At 42.7% G+C, this 19,965-nt stretch overlaps 1 protein-coding gene across 1 annotated transcript; it reads left to right on the top strand.

The window, feature by feature from the left end:
* The first annotated feature begins 376 nt into the window (after positions 1–376).
* Positions 377–19,166, top strand: ces3 (carboxylesterase 3). The gene is made up of 13 exons (XM_077597528.1): positions 377–518; positions 5,017–5,218; positions 5,293–5,431; positions 8,371–8,504; positions 10,714–10,867; positions 10,946–11,050; positions 12,480–12,581; positions 12,643–12,783; positions 12,911–12,991; positions 15,390–15,531; positions 17,579–17,728; positions 18,208–18,280; positions 18,674–19,166. Exons 1-13 carry the CDS (start codon positions 452–454, stop codon positions 18,855–18,857), a joined length of 1,674 nt encoding a protein of 557 aa, XP_077453654.1. The 5' UTR covers positions 377–451; the 3' UTR covers positions 18,858–19,166.
* The last annotated feature ends 799 nt before the right edge of the window (positions 19,167–19,965 follow it).

Below are 19,965 nucleotides of genomic sequence, written 5' to 3'. Positions count from 1 at the left end.
TTTTCTTGTTTGCTAATTCCGTGACATATGTGTCCAAATATAGGGTAAAATTCCAAATTGTATGAGTTCTGGAGCATTCAACTTCCAATGTTGAAAATGTACAGCACAGAGTACACACGCGTGAGGATAATGTCACCAACAACTTTGACATCACATCTCCAATCATGAAAAAAACAACAACAAAAATACAGAGCTGCGTGAGTATTACTATGTCTGTTCATCATTCATTTTAACTTGTCATTTTTAGGGAGTAGTGAAAAAACATGTTATGTTATATTTGACTGTGCGGTCAGAGTACTGTTTGTTCATTGGAGGAATAATCAATGAAGACTTCAGTTTGGGCAGTTGGTGTGGTGTTAAAGATTGACAACTTACAAGGATAGCAGATACTAACTAGGACAAAGGCAGAGGACGTTCATTCTTTAAGTGTCTGGTATTGAGTACATTCAGGATGAGAATACTGCTTTTTATTGCTTGTCTTCTTTATCCATTGAAAGTGACTGCACAAGAGACACATGGTAAGGTCATTATTATATTCTACAGAACTTTATATTGATGGCTGATCTAGTGCGGGGTCAATAGAAATAGCTTCAAAAGTTTAAATGTACCGTATTTTCTCGCATAGTAGCCGCCTCCACGTACAAGCCACACCCTTAAAATTTCCTTAAAATGGTTGAATTTTACAATTTCTCTCGTATAAGACGCCCCGTGATTCACAATTTTCACCTCCATATTCATGGTTTTAATAGGGAGTGCAAATGTGTTACTTTGAAGGGAAAATCTTGAGCAAAATCATTGCAGGTGGTATTTCGGAGATACTGTATGAATCGAAAGGAACGTCTGCTGCATTGCACATTCCGAAAGGATGTTGCCTGCGCGTAGACAAATTAAAAAATGGAAGTCACATGACCAGTACAACCAGGAAGTGTGTCCGTAGCGGTCTAGTTTGTCATCTTTAGGTAAGATCGCGGCTCCCTGAGCGAGCAATGGCAGGCACAAGTGAGTTTTTTTCATGTTTTTTGCAAGGGTTATTATTTTCCTAGAATTTTAGTCATAGACGTCGAAATTTTTTTTTTTGCGTTTTATGTGTTTATCTTTTCTCTATATTTTGAAATAAAGGACCGTATTGGCTGCATTGTCTTGCGTATTGGCGTATTAGCATATCAAGTGTAATTTGTGCGCATATAAGCCATACCCTTGATTCAGTCATCTTTTTATTTTGCGGGAAATACGGCGTATATGTGAGAAAATACGGTAATTGTTTTTCATTGAGCAGTCAAATTTTATGAAAAAAATATATATACAGTGGTACCTCGACATACGAGCACCACGGCTATGAGCATTTCGACATACGAGTAAAATTTCGAGCAAATAATTATCTCTAGATACGAGAAAAATTTCGAGATACAAGAAAGCCAGGTGGTCAAGACATGAGAGGCTGTTTATCATTGTAGTCTTTTTTGCCGCATCTCTTTCGTGTGTAACAGATATCTGCGAAAACTGGGCGGGGCGTTGCATTTTTTTCAGTGTTTTTTTCCGTCACTCAGCGCGAATGGCGGAGCTATCGCTACGAGGAGTATATATTACTTCTCGTTGGCTGCTCATAAGAACATCAGGGGCACTGGCTCTCTCCCGCAACTCTCTTGTGTAATGTCTCTGGTCGTAACTCCCTCTTTGCAATGTCTCTGCGAGCACTGGGCGGAGTGTTGCATTTTTTCAGTGTTTTTTTTTCCCCCTTAGCCTGTTAGCTCCCATTGGCGGAGCGATCGCTAATTCAAGACTACTTCTCGTTGGCAAGTGGCCGTGCGTTATCCTATTGTGAGGACATTTGTGTGCATCATTTTCGGAATATTTTGAAGGGAATACAAACTCAAACAACCCTCGATATTGACTGAAAGTCAGTGTGGAGGCAGGGCAAACAGAGCCAACCCGGCCGGGAGAATTGTATAAAAATGTAAAACAAAATTAGAATTAAGTTTAGTGTAAGGTTAGATTATATTTATTTTTGAGTGTGTCTGCATCGTAATCCAAGTTCATTTAAATTTGTTTACGTTATATTACGATTCACTGGTGCAAAAAGTCTCCCTCCCCCGCTGGCACGTTCCAAAAAACATGCATGGTAGGCTGTTTGGACACTCTAAATTGGCCCTAGATATGGGTGTAAGTGTGCATGGTTGTCCGTTTCCTTGTGCCTTGCGATTCGGCTGGCCACCGATTCAGCGTGCCACCTGCCTCTGGCCCGGAGACAGCTGGGATTGGCTCCAGCACCCCGCCCCGCGACCCTAATGAGGATAAAGCGGTTCAGAAAATGAGATGAGATAAGAGACAATATTGTAGTTAGTTGGGCTCCAGCACCGCCACGATCCTTTGTGAGGATAAGCGACATAGAAAATAAATGGATGAATGTTGGAATGGGCCGACTCCCACTCCTTGCTCGACAGCGCCGACTCCCGCTCCTCGCTCGACAGTGTGTGAGAGGATCCAAAAGACGTTCAATATGATCACAGGTCTATCAGACCATAACCTCATCCTGTTCTCAAGAAAGCTTCCTAAAATTAGATGTGCTTTGAAAACCATATCAGAGCAGATGAGAGTACTAAAAAGGTCCCAAATTTGACATTGGCGCTAAACCAGGGGTAGGGAACCTATGGCTCGGGAGCCACATATGGCTCTTTTGATGGGTGCATATGGCTCTCCACTAACCTGTGAGGTAAACTATGGAAACTGCTGGTGAGAAAGCGCAGGAATAGGAGCGTTACGATAGTATTATGGCATTGACACTACCCCAGCGCCTTAAAATCTTTTTTTTTTCATTACAGACGCTCCCCTACTTACGAACATTCAACTTACGAACAACGGTACATACGAACATGTCTGCAAATTGCGTTTAAGTCCAAAAATGTTCGCAAGTCCAATTTTGTATTTCGCCTTTTTCGGAGTAGTACTTCTTTCCGCCGCTAATACCAACGCCTGGCGCTGTGAGAGCTCAGCTCACCCAGCATCTACCTTCTTCTTCGTTGCAATGCGGAAGTGCGTGAATGCATCTCCAGTGTGCAAAGAACCTTTTTCATTTGTATCATTAAATATCTCATGCATCCAATATTGAATATGGTTGGTAAAAAGCTAAAGGCTTCTATTGAGGGAGTTGCAAGGAAGAGGCAAGCCATTTCATTTGAAACGAGTGGCAATAATAACGAAGCTTGATGCGCGTGAGAGTGTTGAGCATTGCACATCGTTCGACCGTCAGTACCATTTATAAACAGAAAGATCGAGCAGCAGGACCCAAATATTGAACGTTGCACAAAGTTTGCAAATCAATTGAATGATGCCATACAGCTACCGCATCATTTATGATGAAAAAAAGAAGAAAACTGTGCAATTGTCATTAGGTCGCTTCTTTTGGCCAGTTTCTAATACATAAATCTCTCTCTCTCTCTACAGTACTGTACATATTCTCTCCATTTTATTATTATTTTTTTTCAGTACAAACCAATGCGTGTTACTTATACAAGCCTTAAACATACAAATGCACTTATATAAACCTTCAATATACTTATATCGGCCTTAAACATAAATTATAATACAAAATATAGCACTGAATCAACTTACAAACCAATTCAACTTATGAACAATCGCTCGGAACCAATTGCGTTCGTAAGTAGGGGAGCGTCTGTATACTCTTTTCCATGGATTTTCTCATTGATACTCATTGATTAGCAACAACGTAACAATGTTGTCAAAAGAATTCAGAGACTTTTTCTACTTTAAAAGTGGTGAAGTGACTAAAAAAGGCACACATTTTCATGTATGTTGACTTTTAAATTCGGAGCATGGCTCTCAAGGATTAACATTTAAAAAAATATGAATTGTTTATGGCTCTTTCCATCAAAAAGGTTCCCGACCCCTGCGCTAAACAATATCAATTGGGATGATTATCCCATCTCATCTCATTTTCTGAACCGCTTCATTAGGGCTACCATGATCATGCTAATGACAGCTGCAATTTTCATGACTGTTATCCAAGACAGTGTCTGCATTCACAAGAAAAATGAAAGCAAAAGCAACAAAAAATAATTACCTCCCACGGTTAAATGAAGCGCATACAGGTATTAATGCAAAAATGACACCATGCTCTCAAAATATCCTCTCATTTTCTGAACTGCTTTATCCTCATTAGCGTCACGGGGGGTGCTGGAGCGTATCCCAGCTGAATCCCGGCCAGAGGCGGGGGGACACTCTGAATAAGTGGTCAGCCAATCGCAGTGCACAAGGAGACGGACAACCATACACACTCATACCCATACCTAGGAGCAATTTATAGTGTCCAATCAGCCTTCCATGCATTTTTTTGGAATGTGGGAGGAAACCAGAGTACCCGGAGGAAACCCACACAGGCCCGGGGAGAACATGCAAACGCCACACAGGTGGACGTGACCTGGATTTGAACCCAGGACCCCAGAGCTGTGACGCCGACACGCTAACCATTCGCGCCTGTGTCAGGAAACCAAATACAAAATGTACTTCGGAATAACAGTCTTGGGGTCCCGCGGGGGTCAGTGCTAGGTCTACTGCTCATTAGTCTTTTAATAAATGATCTGCCAAGCTGTTGTCCTTCCATTGTCACCTGCCAAATGTATGCCGATGATGCCGTTCTTTATGTCCATGGTTGTTATGTCCTTGTTATTTTTGAGAGCATCCCAAGTTATTAAAGTTTCTGTTAGTACGCCTTCTCTACCCATCTCTGACTGCTTCCCTGCTTTTGCGTCCAACCACCCTGCACACGGAACAGAAACGTATGTTCACATTAAAAAATCATAAAAGTATAACCCCAAGAGTACTTAAAAAGTTAAACCCCACAAAACCTGGTGGTACAGCAAAAAGGCAGTATACGTTTCGATTGGTCTCAACGAACAACATGACAAACCGACATAAATGTGTAACATATGTGTATTCAACATCAATTTTGTCTGTCATATGTGAATCTAAAACAAACTTAACTTCCTTTTCCATTCTCAGGGAAGAGTACTAATGTTGTGGTCTCATTGACAAATGGCAAGATCAGAGGAAAAATTGTTCCTGTTAAAGGGACAGAGATAAAAGTAAACCAATTTCTTGGAATACCTTTTGCCCAGCCTCCAATGGGAAACCTACGACTTGCTGCTCCCATAGATTCAGAATCTTGGGAGGGGGAACGAGATTGCACACACCAACCTCCAATGTAAGAATGAATGTCGAAAGAGCAGGGATTTGTACTCTAAATTGAATCTTTAATCTGACTCTTCTTTTTTTCAGGTGCATTCAGGACCCCGATGTCGCCCTGAATGTTTCCAGAATTATGTCAGTAGAGTATACTCTACCAGAACTTTCAGAAGACTGTCTGTACCTTAATGTATACACTCAATCCGAGGCTAAAAGAGGTGACAAACTGCCGGTAAATTGAAGATACTTGGATGTATTGCACATAAAGAATACATGACTCTCCAGTATATTGAAGCCTTTTCCACTTGATATTATCTAAGCTGTAATAGAAAAAGGCAATATGGATCTGATACACAGTTAAAAAACAAACATAACAAAAAAACGTTGGTATTATCCACTCATTTAAATGATTCTTTCTGTTACGATCGCGTTGCGTCATCATGGCACGATCGGGAATGGATTCGGACCCAGGCGCGGGGAAGTAGGATCTGACGAGGTATTAGCTTCAAAGCAACATCTTTAATAACTCAGAAGGGATCTTACAACACAACGAGGACTTGTGAAAACGAAAGCGATACCAAACAGGAAACAGGAGAACGAGAGGTATCGAGGAGAAACGTAGCGTGGCTGCATGGCTACTGAATCCACGCAGTGACTTCCAGGGACATTCAGGAATCGTGCAGGAGCTTGCAGGAACGATCCGACAATGATAATAGAACTAATTGGTGTTTAAATACTAACTCAGGAAGTCATCAACAGATTGAGTCCAGCTGCTCTCCTTCTACGGTAGGCCAGGAGGGACAAAACTGGGTGCTCCTGACAGTACCTCCCCTCTAAGGGACGGATTCTAGACGTCCTAATGCCGAATGTCCATGAAAAGCGAAAAGCAGGCAGGGAGGGCGGGTGGCAACCATTCAGATCGCCCGGGGGGCGTCCGCGCCAGCCCGTGAAGAGACGAGGGAGGGGCCGGTCCGGCGGGCGTCCGCACCGGCCGGTGACAAGGCGTGGGAGTGGCCGGTCCGGCGGGCGTCCGCGCCGGCCAGTGACGAGGTGTCGAGGTGGGCGGTCAGGCGGGTGTCTGCACCGGCCGGTGACGAGGCGTGGGGTTGGCCGGTCCGGCGGGCGTCCGCGCCGGCCGGTGACGAGGCGTGGGGTTGGCCGGTCCGGCGGGCGTCCGCGCCGGCCGATGACGAGGCGTGGGAGTGGCCGGTCCGGCGGGAGTCCGCGCCGGCCAGAGACGAGGCGAGGAAGTGGTCGGTCCGGCGGGCGTCCGCGCCGGCCAGTGACGAGGTGTCAAGGTGGGCGGTCAGGCGGGTGTCCGCACCGGCCTGAGACGAGGCGTAGGAGGGGCCTATCCGGCAGGCGTCCACATCGGCCCTTGGAGAGGAGTGGGAGTAGCCGGTCCGGCGGGCCTCCCCGCTGGTCCTTTAAGTGCTGGCCATGCCCCCTGCCCTTAACAGACACCAGTCTTTTAGAACGGTCGGCGGGCACCTTACCCTGGCTGCTCAGGGGGCCGCCTGCCCCCTCGTCCAGGGGCGCCAGAGAGTCGCTCTCGCCGCCGTCGCCGGCCCCCTCGTCCAGGGGCGCCGGAGAGTCGCTCTCGCCGCCGGCCCCCTCGTCCAGGGGCCCCGGCGCGTTGCCGCCACTTCCGGGCGGGCAAGAGCTGGGCGGGCAAGAGCTGGGCACCCGGGAACTGGACAGGGTGGGAACGGGCACCCGGGAACTGGACAGGGTGGGACCGGGCAGGCCGAAACTGGACAGGGTGGGACCGGGCAGGCTGAAACTGGACAGGGTGGGACCGGGAAAGCTGAAACTGGACAGGGTGGGACCGGGCAGGCCGAAACTGGACAGGGTGGGACCGGGCAGGCCGAAACTGGACAGGGTGGGACCGGCCAGGCCGAAACTGGACAGGGTGGGTTTAAAGGTGGAGGGAGGCTCAGAATTACCTCCTAATCAGGATTCCTCCGCTGCCAGAACGTCTCTGAGGTGCCCACACCACGGTGTGTCCATTATAAACTCCCCAAAAGATTTTGGGGAGCTTCTCGCTGAATCCATGTGGTCAGGGGGCGGGAGAAGGGTGGCTGGCGTCGACGAGAGCGTCGGCGCGAGCGTGGGTGGCTTCCCGCTGAGTCCATCATGGTCGGATTGTTCTGTTACGATCGCGCCGCGTCGTCGTGGCACGATCGGGAATGGATTCGGACCCAGGCGCGGGGAAGTAGGATCTGACGAGGTATTAGCTTCAAAGCAACATCTTTAATAACTCAGAAGGGATCTTACAACACAACGAGGACTTGTGAAAATGAAAGCGATACCAAACAGGAAACAGGAGAACGAGAGGTATCGAGGAGAAACGTAGCGTGGCTGCATGGCTCCTGAATCCACGCAGTGACTTCCAGGGACATTCAGGAATTGTGCGGCAGCTTGCAGGAACGATCCAACAATGATAATAGAACTAATTGGTGTTTAAATACTAACTCAGGAAGTCATCAACAGATTGAGTCCAGCTGCTCTCCTTCTACGGCAGGCCAGGAGGGACAAAACGGGGTGCTCCTGACACATTCATTCATTTTCCATACCGCTTATCCTCACAAGGGTGACAGGGGTTGCTGGAGCCTATCCCAGCCAACTCTGGGCACCAGGCGTGGGACATCTTTAATCGGTGCCCAGGTAGTCGCAGGGAACAAGGACACAAAATACTTTTCACCCTCACACTCATACCTAGGGTAATTTAGAGTTTTCAAACCCACACAAGCCCAAGAAAAACATGCAAACTCCACATAAGAATGTTCGAACCTGGGATTGAACGTTCAATCTCAGATCTGGCATCTCAATAACTTGCCCACTGGTCCACCCGAACAATAATAATAATACAGTGGTACCTTGAGATACGAGCTCAATGCGTTCCGGGACTGAGCTCGTATGTCGATTTACTCGTAACTCAAACGAACGTTCCATTGAAATGGACTAAAAACAAATTAATTCATTCCAACCCTCTGAAAAAACACCAAAAACATGACTTTACACAGAGGACTGGTTAATTTTTAAAATTTATTTAGTCTTGCCTTAATTTGATCACTTTTATTGGTGTGACTAAGGAAAAATTCAATGTTCAATTGCAGCCAGTCTTGCCTTGTGAAAAAAATATTTCACCATTTTTTGTGTGATTTTCAGGTAATCGTGTGGCTCCACGGAGGAGGTCTGGTAATGGGGGCTGCCTCTCAGTATGATGGGGCTTCCTTGACTGCTTACGAAAATATAGTTGTGGTCATCGTTCAATATCGTCTCGGCATTCTGGGTTTTCTGGGGTGAGACACTGTATTGCTCAACAAGCTTGTTCCAAAGAAAGTAATTTTATAATAATCAATATGTCACTGGGAAAATATGCCAGATTCATTAATACACTTACACTAAACTATATTTATTATATCTATGCATATTACTATTTCTGAGAATGTTTGTGTGCATGTGTATATGCGTGTCTGTGAGGCCTGAGTAAATTGGAGACAAGACCGTAAGTCCGATTTGAATGCGGTTTTCACCAAAAGTTGGCAAATTTACACCTCTAGGGATGCACCGGGGTCGATTTTCGAATTTGGAAAATTCGAAATTTTTCAGAAAATCAATATTTGTACCAGGGTGTTGCATTTTTTGTTACGATCTCGCCGCGTCGTCGCGGCGCGATCGGGAATATATTAGGACCCATCCGCGGGAAACGGGAGTTGAATCGACGCAGTTGGCTTCAAACGACATCCTTTAATAAATCAACAGCGATCTATAAATCAACAATGGCTTGGAAAGCAAAACGGCAGCAAAACTGGTTCACCAATAGGCATTCCCAAATGCACACATAAATAAAACAGACATCTGACTCATAACTGGTGTCTTGCAAGAGAGAATCCATCCTCACACGCCTTCGTGCAAGATCATTCTACCGAATCGACACCTCTCTTGCTTATTTATTACAGATTTACAACATGCATCTCAGTTCTCAAAACAATTGAAGGTCTGCCAGATCTTCCCGAGGGCGCTCGTGTGAGCAAGACATAAAGAAGTCGATGTTTCTCATAACAATTGAAAGTCTTCCGTATCTTCCCTAGGGAGCTTGATGTTTCGGTGTGAACAATAGTTTTGAGAGGTCCAGCTGCAGAGGGGAGTGACCTTCACTTTGTTTAGGTTCACTCAGGAGCGAGCATTACACGGTTGCAAGCAGATGTATTACAATTACTTTTTTAATGTTAATAACCCTTAGTAAAGCAAAGCGTTCTTCAATTCAAGCAAATATATAATAATGTAAGGTTAATAACCCTAAGTAAAGCAAAGTGCTCTTCATTGCAAGCAAATATATAATAATGTCAGATTAATAACCCTAACAACTACTCAGTTTTGTAAAAACACCATGACGAGGACAACATTGCACTTGCATCATTTTCCAGGTCATTCGTGTTGTCTTGCTAAAAATCGATAAAAACCCTCAATTTTGGACACTTCCAAAAACAGCCATTCCATACGGATTGGACGCCATTTCCACACTTTACGTCCAATTTTAATGCGGTTTTCGACTATGGTTAGCTTCAATGGTGAACTGTGCCATGAAAGGGCCCGATTTTTGAATTTCGCCTTTGGTTCTTCAAAACATTGATTCAAATTGACCCTGAGGTCACATTTTTGACCTTTGATCCAGTTTTTTAACACATGCAAAACTTTCAGACCACAAATGATTACAGTTTTTGCACTACGCAGGCAGACATTTATCTGCTTTTTAAAATGACTTCTACGAAACGACAAAAACCCTTGATTTTGGTTCAAATCCAGGTCGGTCCACTTGTGTGGAGTTTGCATTTCCCCCCGGGCCTGCGTGGGTTTTCTCCGAATATTTCCGCCCACATTCCAAAGATATTCATGGTAGTCCTATTGGACACTATATTGTGAGTGTGAGCGTGAATGGCTGTTTGTCTGCTTGTGCCCTGCGATTGGCTGGCCACCAATTCAGTGGGTCCCCAACCTCATGCCCGAAGTCAGCTGGGATAGGCTCCATCACCCCCCGTGACTCTAGTGAGGAAAAAGCGGTTCAGGAAATGAGATGAACCGCTTTATCCTCATTTTGGTCATGGGGGGTGCTGGAGCCTATCCCAGCTGACTCCAGGCCAGAGGTGGGGGACACCCTGAATCGGTGGCCAGCACAAGCAGACAAACAACCATTCACGCACACACTCACACCTAGGGGCAATTTAGAGTGTCCAATCAGCCTAACATGCATGCTTTTGGAATGTGGGAGGAAACCGGAGTACCTGGAGAAAACCCACGCAGGCCCAGGGAGAACATGCAAACTCCATACAGGTGGCCCGTCCTGGATTTGAACCCAGGATCCCAGGGCTGTGAGGCCGACGCGCTAACCGCTCAAGGCACCAGGCCTAAATATTCATTATAAAGAACATTGTGAATGTTTCCATTTTTTGTAGTTTTGGTGTTGTGGTTTATTTACTGGCATAAATACAAAGCACTGCATTCTGACAGCATTGGGGATGAACATCTTCGTGGGAATTGGGGTTTCTTGGATCAATTGGCAGCTCTAAAGTGGGTGCAGGAAAATATTGAGGCTTTTGGTGGTAATCCACAAGCTGTCACCGTCGCTGGAGAGTCAGCAGGAGGCATCAGCGCATCAATACTGGTAGAGAATAAAATATCTACGCATATGTACATACTATACAGTATCTGTATTATTCCAATTTATTGTCTTTTTTTCCAGACTCTGTCCCCAAAAGCTAAAGGATTATTTCATAGGGCAATTTTTCAAAGTGGAGTTGCAACCATTGGAACATATACACGCAGCAATTCATCAGATCTTGTCAAGGTAACCATCTTGAATCAGTTAGAATTAAAATTTGATCGGGTCAATAAGTAAGGTGATATAAATATTCTCAAGATCAAAATTACATTGTTATTATGACCGGCTTCCTAAATCACTCCACTTGCCCGTAAATTGGTAGATTCACTTTATTTTGTCAATTGACACTTATTTGATTCTATTGTGTTTTATAGGCACAGAGCAGAAAAGTCAACTCTCATTCACATAAAATATTTGATCAAGCCAAAAAAAATCACAATTGCATCACATGATTCATATGATGTATATTCAGCTTTAGTGTGGACAATAAGTGTTGGTCACTCAAAATAAGTAATAGTATATTACACATTACTCTTCAGAAATAAGCAGGGGCGTAAGCAGGGGAAATTGTTTCCGTTGTGCATGAGGCAACGGCGTGACTTGTGCCTGCATTGAAAGTAGCATCTGAGAGATCTGGGATACTTCTGTCAGGAGGAATTGAATCGCCTGGCTGTGCTGGTCCATGAGTGGTGCTGGTTGATGTGTGGGAGTTCGGTCTGAGCCTGCGGGGTCCATACTTGGCTGGATTGTGCTGTTACCATCGTGGGCGGAGAGCCCAGAAGCAGGCACGCAAACAATCTTGATCGTGGTGGTTTTAATTTATTGTGAATGTACCAGGGCTGGAGCGAAGGTACAAGGGAAGCAGCGTGGGCAAGTCAGTGAAGGGGTCAAGAGCCATGAGGTCCGTGGCAAAGGTGAAAGAGGCGTAGCTCAGGCAGGTCGGCGAACGTGGCGTGGAGGTCAATAGCCGTGAGGTCTGTAGGGGGATCCAAACCGAAGGTACAACGTGCATGGGCATAGGTGTGGTCCTAGAGCAAAAATAAGAAGTCGGAGATGAGGCAAGACGAACAAGGAGGTAGCGCGAGTATGTACTTCACAGTGAACTGATTAAGATGATCAAGTGACGTGGTGAAGCGCTGGGTGGTGTAATAAGGTCTGTGATGATTGATGAGCTACACTTGGTGTTTCTTGGCTCATCTGGTGCTGGAGCTGTGATTGGCGGATCCATGCACTTGTCTGGCCCTGGGCCTGACACTCGTAAGGGTTGCGGGAGTTGCCAGAGCCCATCCCAGCTGATTTCGGGCGAAAGGCAGACTATACCCTAGACCGGTTGCCAGTAAGCCGTGGAGCAAACAGAGAGACAAACGACCATTCGCACTCACAATCATACCGCCACCAGCGGGAATCGAGCCCGCACCTGCTTGCACTGAAGTCAGGCGAGTGAACCACTACACTATTACACGGCTACAATAGATTATTTGAAATGAAACAAAAACGGACCAACATAGATTTATCTCAACTAGAATGTTACATAAGAGCATCTTGGGTTTTTTTTTAACTGTGAAGTGAGTTATGTTATTTTTTTTCCAAATATTCACAATTTCCTCACAATCAGATTGTAGCCAACTTGATGGGATGTGATAACACAAGATCACAGGACCTGGTTAAGTGTTTAAGAGGAAAAAGCAAAGAGGAATTAGTTGGTGCAACAAAGAAGGTAAGTGGACTGCATTCAGAATTAAGAAGAAAATTTGTAATTGAACTGGATTTTTGTCTAGATGAAAATCTACTTGGGAGCAGTCGTAGATGGTGTCTTTCTAACTGATACTGCAGAAGAACTTTTAAAGGGAAAACAAGTGATGTCGATTCCAGTCATGATGGGAATAACAAATCATGAATTTGGGTGGATTCTGCCTCAGGTGATACATTTTAATATTTTATCAAATTCCTAATATCAGGTGTCCTGTATAATGTTGACATATTTTTTTATTACTAATGCCGAGCAAATTATTTTAATTCACACTTAATGTTAAATATGATTTGCAGAGTTTCGCGCCTCCTGGCTGGGAGAAGGGGATGACAACAGAGTCTGTGCTGGCCATGGTGAAAATGTTTAATCCTGAAGGGGTGAGTTCCGTGAAATATGTAATGAATATTGTACATTTGACTACTGTACAGCATGATGGAAAAAAACGAATTTGATCTCAAAAGATGCCATGAGATCTAAAAAATGTCTTTTAAATACATATACACACACCTCCATTCATTGCTGGCCTTAACAAATGTTATTATCAGTGAAAAACTGACCCGAGCCATATTATAAGGCTCGACTGAGCTAAGCAGCACAAATGTTTTCTTTTGGTTTTGACACACTGTATATACAGTTGTGGTCAAAAGTTTACATACACTTGTGAAGAACATAATGTCATGGCTCTCTTGAGTTTCCAGTTATTTCTACAACTCTGATTTTTCTCTGATAGAGTGATTGGAACAGATACTTCTTTTTTCACAAAAAACATTCATGAAGTTCAGTTATTTTATGACTTTATTATGGGTGAACAGAAAAAAGTGATCAAACTTGCTGGGTCAAAAATATACATACAGCAGCGCTAATATTTGGTAACATGTCCCCTGGCCATTTTCACTTTAATTTGGCGCTTTTGGGAGCTATCCACAAGCTTCTGGCAAGCTTCTGGTTGAATCTTTGACCACTCCTTGAGAGAATTGGTGCAGTTCAGTTAAATTTGATGGCTTTCTGACATGGACTTGTTTCTTCAGTATTGTCCACAAGTTCTCAATGGGGTTTAAGTCAGGACTTTGGGAAGGCCATTCGAAAACCTTAATTCTAGCCTGATTTAGCCATTCCATGACCACTTTTGATGTGTGTTTGGGGTCATTGTCCTGTTGGAACACCCAACTGCGCCCAAGACCCAATCTTCGGGCTGATGACTTTAGGTTATCTTGATGAATTTGAAGGTAATCCTCCTTCTTCATTATCCCATTTACTCTCTGTAAAGCACCAGTTCCATTGGCAGCAAAACAGCCCCACAGCATAATACTACCACCACCGTGCTTGACGGTAGGCATGGTGTACTTGAGGTTAAAGGCCTCACCTTTTCTCCTCCAAACATATTGCTGGGCATTGTGGCCAAACAGCTCGATTTTTGTTTCGTCTGACCACAGAACTTTCCTCCAGAAGGTCTTATCTTTGTCCATGTGATCAGCAGCAAACTTCAGTCGAGCCTTAAGGTGCCGCTTTTGGAGCAAGGGCTTCCTTCTTGCACGGCAGCCTCTCAGTCCATGGAGATGCAAAACACGCTTGACTGTGGACACTGACCCCTGTGTTCCAGCAGCTTCTAATTCTTGGCAGAATCGGTTGAATCTTCACCCTCCTGACCAATTTTCTCTCAGCAGCAGGTGATAGCTTGTGTTTTCTTCCTGATCGTGGCAGTGACAAAACAGTGCCATGCACTTTATACTTACAAACAATTGTTTGCACTGATGCTCTTGGGACCTGCAGCTGCTTTGAAATGGCTCCAAGGGACTTTCCTGACTTGTTCAAGTCAAGGATTCGCTTTTTCAGATCCATGCTGAGCTCTTTTGACTTTCCCATTGTAGCGTTTGTGGGCGTTTGCATCCAATGAGCCCTATTGAAATGGCCTCAGAGAAGTCACCAGCTGTAGTCACTCATAATCACTAACAAGAAGTTGAGAGGCCATGGTATGAAGCTCATTTCACTGACACAACTTTCTAAGTCACCAAAATTGCTCATTTGTGTTGTTGTATGTATATTTTTGACCCAGCAGATTTGATCACTTTTTCTGTTAAACCATAATAAAGTCATAAAAGAAGCAAACTTCATGAATGTTTTTGTAACAAAGAAGTATCTGTTCCAATCACTCTATCAGAGAAAAATCAGAGTTGTAGAAATAACTGGAAACTCAAGAGAGCCATGACATTGTTCTTCACAAGTGTATGTAAACTTTTGACCACAACTGTACATTAGAAATCAACCAAATATGCAGTTTTTGCTTAATTTTATCTGACACAAGCAGAAGGGCCTAGCTTCGCCGGGCCCACCTGCTTGGGCGAGGTTGTTATTGCACGTGTTTTGGTCATCTATTTGTGTAAGGAGAAGCACAGTGGATAATCCACACGTCGGGAGATCGCAATAAAGGGGGAAAGTGGAAAAGTCACGACAGAAAAAAAAAGTTTTCCGGGGAGCACCTGGAAACTCGCTTGCGGAAATTCTTCAGAAAATGACATTTGTAAATGACGTGGAAAGGCGTCTTACCTCACGACCAATCAGCCGCGCGGTGCGTTTAGGCACATCATGTAAAAACAACGATTCATACATTGATACTTTCAGCTTTAACAAATAAAAGATTGAGTTTACACACTTAAAGAAGGTGAGGAAATTCAATCAATCGGAATGAATCGGATGTGGTGTCTTCAGTTCACTGAGTGTATCAGAGATAAGAAATTAATTTAATATCTGATAAGTCAACCGTTATTTCTGGTGTAGGCCTCGTTTGCCAACAGTCTCATTGTGGATGAATACCTAAAAACTGCCCAAACTCCTGATGACATGAGAGATGGATTTACTGAACTTATGGGAGACCTCCTCATGACACTACCTGTTGTCAAAGTGGCAGACTACCACAGAGGTCAGATTTTTTTTAAATTATTGTTGTACACTGGTATGTAAAGGTTGACATTTTTCAGTTTTTTTTCTCCCACAAATCATTGGTTGTCTAGATTTCAGTTAAACATATTATATAGTATCATAAAAACTAAGTAATATTTGATAAGTGAAAAAATGTTTATCAGAGGGAGAAAAAGTGTACAGTAATTATTATATACGAAGAAGCAAGGAGCATTTAAATTTGTGCACCTTTGTTCCTTGATTTGAATACCTTTACCGCAAGTATAATTGGAACAGAAATTTGGTTTCGTAAGCTCTATGACCTTATTTAGCATTTAAAGGCGGCGTGGCTCAGTGTTAGTGTTAAGAATGGCAAGCCATTGAAAATGGAACTAAACACAACTCAGGCAAAAGGAATTAAAATGCACAATTTCGTCATACGCACCTGTGTATGATGACAATAGGCTTTTTTTCATGATTCGATGATGATGATAAATCCTATGTCTGAACAGAGGGGGCTGAACAGACAATATTTGTTAATTTAACAAAGGGAGCACACCAATAAACGTGGTTATAAAAAGGGTTGACAAAAACGTCAAGACCGAGTCCGCGAATACATATAATACATATACAACCATACGATAGTTGAAGGTCTTGTGCAAGATAATGAACCCTACATTGCTCCTGATGTTGTGTCAGTGAACATAATTTCAAAGCGCTTTGAGTCCTGTGAAAGTGGAAAGGTGCTATACAGTAATCCCTCGAATTTCGCGGATAATGTATTCCAGACATGGCCGCGATAATCGAAAGTAGGATAACTCATATTATTTCTACAATACAATGTTTTCACGCCCACACAAAAATACAAATACACAAGTACAATTACCAAGAAGTGTGTTTCTTATATGTTACAGTTCTAGGCATATGAAAAGACTGTAATGTATATCTAAATACAGTCATACCTTTACTTACGAATGCCTCTAGGTACGAAAATTTCAGGTTATAAATTTTTTTTATGCAAATCAGTGACCCCAGATACGAAAAAGAGTTACGAAATCCCCCCAAAAGTAAGTGCATTTCCTTATACGTTATTTTATTTTGAAAATATTGTCCTGGATGCATTGATTCTCACTTTAGAACATCGCTACCCTCTACTGGGCTCTCATTTCATCACTCTCATTCTATTTCATATAGTGACAATAAAAGCATTCAATTCAATTGGCTGTCTCAGGTTTCAAGATTCTCTCTTACATACCTGTCCACCTCGGCTAAAAGCTCCCCTTATTAATGATTACAATTCCACTTATTAAGCGATTAAAAACCATACAAATGCAACGTGGCACATATTTTCACACACACATAGGGCACACGTAAAAGCCTAAAATGTAGTACAAAGTGGACGGCTTTCAGCCCTGGAAGAACGGGCTCTTGCCACCATTTGGCGGACAGACATGGGTATTACGTCTCCCATAATAACAGTCCCGGAGAGAACTATTTCAGCGGTGCAGGGCACATTTTCACAATAATAAATCACATAATTTTCTCTCATTTTTGTGGGTTGTTATTTGTGCACTTGCCTACGTATTTATCTTGTTGAAAACTTATTGATTTATTATTTATTACTTATGTATTGATTAGTTATTGTTATTGTTTATTGATTATTTATTTGTCTGTTGTTGTTATTTGTCCACTTTGTGGTGAAGCTTTAAATCCCATTATACTTGTATAATGACAATATAAACAAACAATTTATTGCGATATATTATATTATGTATTATTGAGATATAAGAGAATTGTTTAGAGTAATAAAAAGGGGTCTAGAGGAACCATTTTCATGGTGATGTAGTTTTGATTCATAGGGGTTAGTAATTTTATTTATTTTTTTAAATGGGGGTTTTGACTTTGTGATGTAATATCTGAATTTTAAGGTATTGGCACACAAAGGGATAGCCGTGTCTGGGAAAGTAGTCATCAACTAGCAATGCGAAAATTATTTTCGTGTGACCTTTGACTGACTTTGTCCATTGACCGATCAGATCAATTGTGTTTAAACTGTCTTTTGTGTTTAGATGCGGGCAATCCTGTTTATATGTATGAGTTTGCATATCGTGCCGAAATGCACAAGGAATCCAGGCCCAATTTTGTGAAAGCAGACCATGGAGACGACGTCAGCTTTGTGTTTGGTGGATGTTTCTGGTGTGGAAATGTAAAAATTATAGGTACTGTATGTTATGTATTGCATACTACCCAAAATTTGTAATATACTTTCTAGGCTATGTAATGAAGATTATCAGGTAAGAGTCCTGGCATGTCATACCGAGGGGCAATTTACAGAGTTCAACCAGCCTACCCTGCATGTTTTTGGGATGGGGAGTAAACCGGAACATCTGGAGAAAACACATGCAAAAACATGCAAATTCCAAACAGGATGAAACCCTCGATTTGAGAACTTTGAGGCCAACGCACACCATTCACACACCGGACAATGAATGAAACTGTTCTTTTTATTAGGGTCATTAACATAAATGATTCACAACTATATTTTTTACACTTAAATTGTATTGTGTGCTAAGGGGGTTTGATATTTGATTAATGGGTAAATTTTAGTTTGTATTTTTTTTGCATTTGAGATGTTCATTTTTTTTATGGCATACAGGCACTATAAGTTTCATGATTGTCTGATTACCTTACCTTTCAGGAAACATTACCAAAGAGGATGAACAACATTGTTTAACAATTATGAAATATTGGGCCAATTTTGTCCGTACAGGGTAGGTAAAATGAGCTAAGACCAACCGTATATATATATATATATATATATATATATATATATATATATATATATATATATATATATATATATATATATATATATATACACAATATACATATATATACATATACATACATACATATATATATGAAGATAATTCATATTCAATATTTTCACATAAAAATGCTCTGGTGTAAAAGTCAAACCACTTCCCAAACTTTGAAAAAAAATGCTACAAGCAGTCTGATTATTATAGTAATTAAGTAGTGTGTGCCTCTACTAAATACAGTAAATCACATAGAGAATTTAAAAGAAGAAAAATATGTTAAAGATATAAACCCAAAAATACATTGACGATTGTAATAATGGGGCTTCTTATGTTTTTCCATAGGTTACCCAGTGGACCAGGACTGGTGACTTGGCCTCAGTATGACAGGCAGAAGCAGGACTACATGGAGCTCGATGTGAAACAAACAGTAAGACAGAAACTGAAGAAGGACAGAGTCTATTTTGCAACAGTCACACTCCCACAGAAAGTGGAAATGTTAGCTGCAGCTGCCACATCTGGAAACTAAACTCTGAAAAAGGCTGTCCTGTCTCCATTGTTATATGTTTCAGGATAAAAAAATGTTTTATACCTTTGTGTTATGAATAAATGTCATGTTGGTTCGTGACCTTATTATGTTCAACTGTCTGCATGGTTCTAAAGTTCACACCTGTCAAATTCGGCGAATTGCTCGCCTATTAATGATTGCAATAAAATAAATATATGTGCAAATATATATATGCAATAAAATGCCTTTCCTATTTCTGCATCCTCACCCTCTTGCTACTGTAACAACGAAATTTCCCGATTACGGGATGAATAAAGTTATCCAATCCAATCCAATTCCCCTTGTTAAGTGATAATAAACTGTACAAATGCAACGCTGCACATATTTACTCACATACGGTGCACTTAAAAGTCTAAAATTTTCCCCAATGTGGATGGGGTGCCCAAACAGTCGGTGCACCTTTTTTATGCACTAAATTCAAAATACTGTAGATGTTGCTGTATGATGCTGACTTCTTGATTGTCTGGGTACATTGCTTCCTGACACGCTATATTTATATATAGTGAAAAGGCGACCCGTGAAAGGGGAATGCGCGTGCGCATATCGTGCTCAAAGCAGTCGTCGATGTCATTTTCGTCTACCAGTGACCAAAACGATACGGGTTAGAACCGAAATGGGTAAAACAAGATTGTTTTAACAAAAACGTGCTAAAAAAATCTAGTTGCTAAAGCTATAAGAATGCATTTCATATTTCACAGTCGCCTATATTAACAAGTCATTCTCACAACAGCGGCCTGGTTGGAGAGAGTGGTTAGTGCGTTGGCCTCACAGCCCTGGGCTCTTGGGTTCGAATCCAGGTCACGCCCATCTGTGTGGAGTTTCCTCTGGGTACTCCGGTTTCCCCCCACATTCGAAAAACATGCATGGTAGGCTGATCGGACACTCAATATTGCCCCGAGGTATGGGTGTGAGTGTGCATGGTTGTCCGTCTCCTTGTGCTCTGCGATCGGCTGGCCACCGATACAGGGTGTCCCCTGCCTCTGGCACGGAGACTGCTGGGATTGGCTAAGGGCTAACCCCCACCCCCGACCCTAATGAGGATAAAGCGGTTCAGAAAATGAGATGAGGT

The sequence above is a fragment of the Stigmatopora argus genome, chromosome 3, assembly GCF_051989625.1.
Source record: "Stigmatopora argus isolate UIUO_Sarg chromosome 3, RoL_Sarg_1.0, whole genome shotgun sequence".
Lineage (NCBI taxonomy): Eukaryota > Metazoa > Chordata > Actinopteri > Syngnathiformes > Syngnathidae > Stigmatopora > Stigmatopora argus.
The sequence above is the reverse complement of the archived record's forward strand: the minus strand, read 5'-3'. Positions and strand labels throughout refer to the sequence as shown.

What these genes read in the sequence shown, in the direction of transcription:
- ces3 (XM_077597528.1), top strand. Translation starts at nt 452, where the DNA reads ATGAGAATACTGCTTTTTATTGCTTGTCTTCTTTATCCATTGAAAGTG. An exon ending in GGCATTCTGGGTTTTCTGGG is followed by an intron (nt 8,505 to 10,713) that starts GTGAGACACTGT and finishes GCATTCTGACAG; the next exon opens with CATTGGGGATGAACATCTTC. An exon ending in GCCAATTTTGTCCGTACAGG is followed by an intron (nt 18,281 to 18,673) that starts GTAGGTAAAATG and finishes GTTTTTCCATAG; the next exon opens with GTTACCCAGTGGACCAGGAC.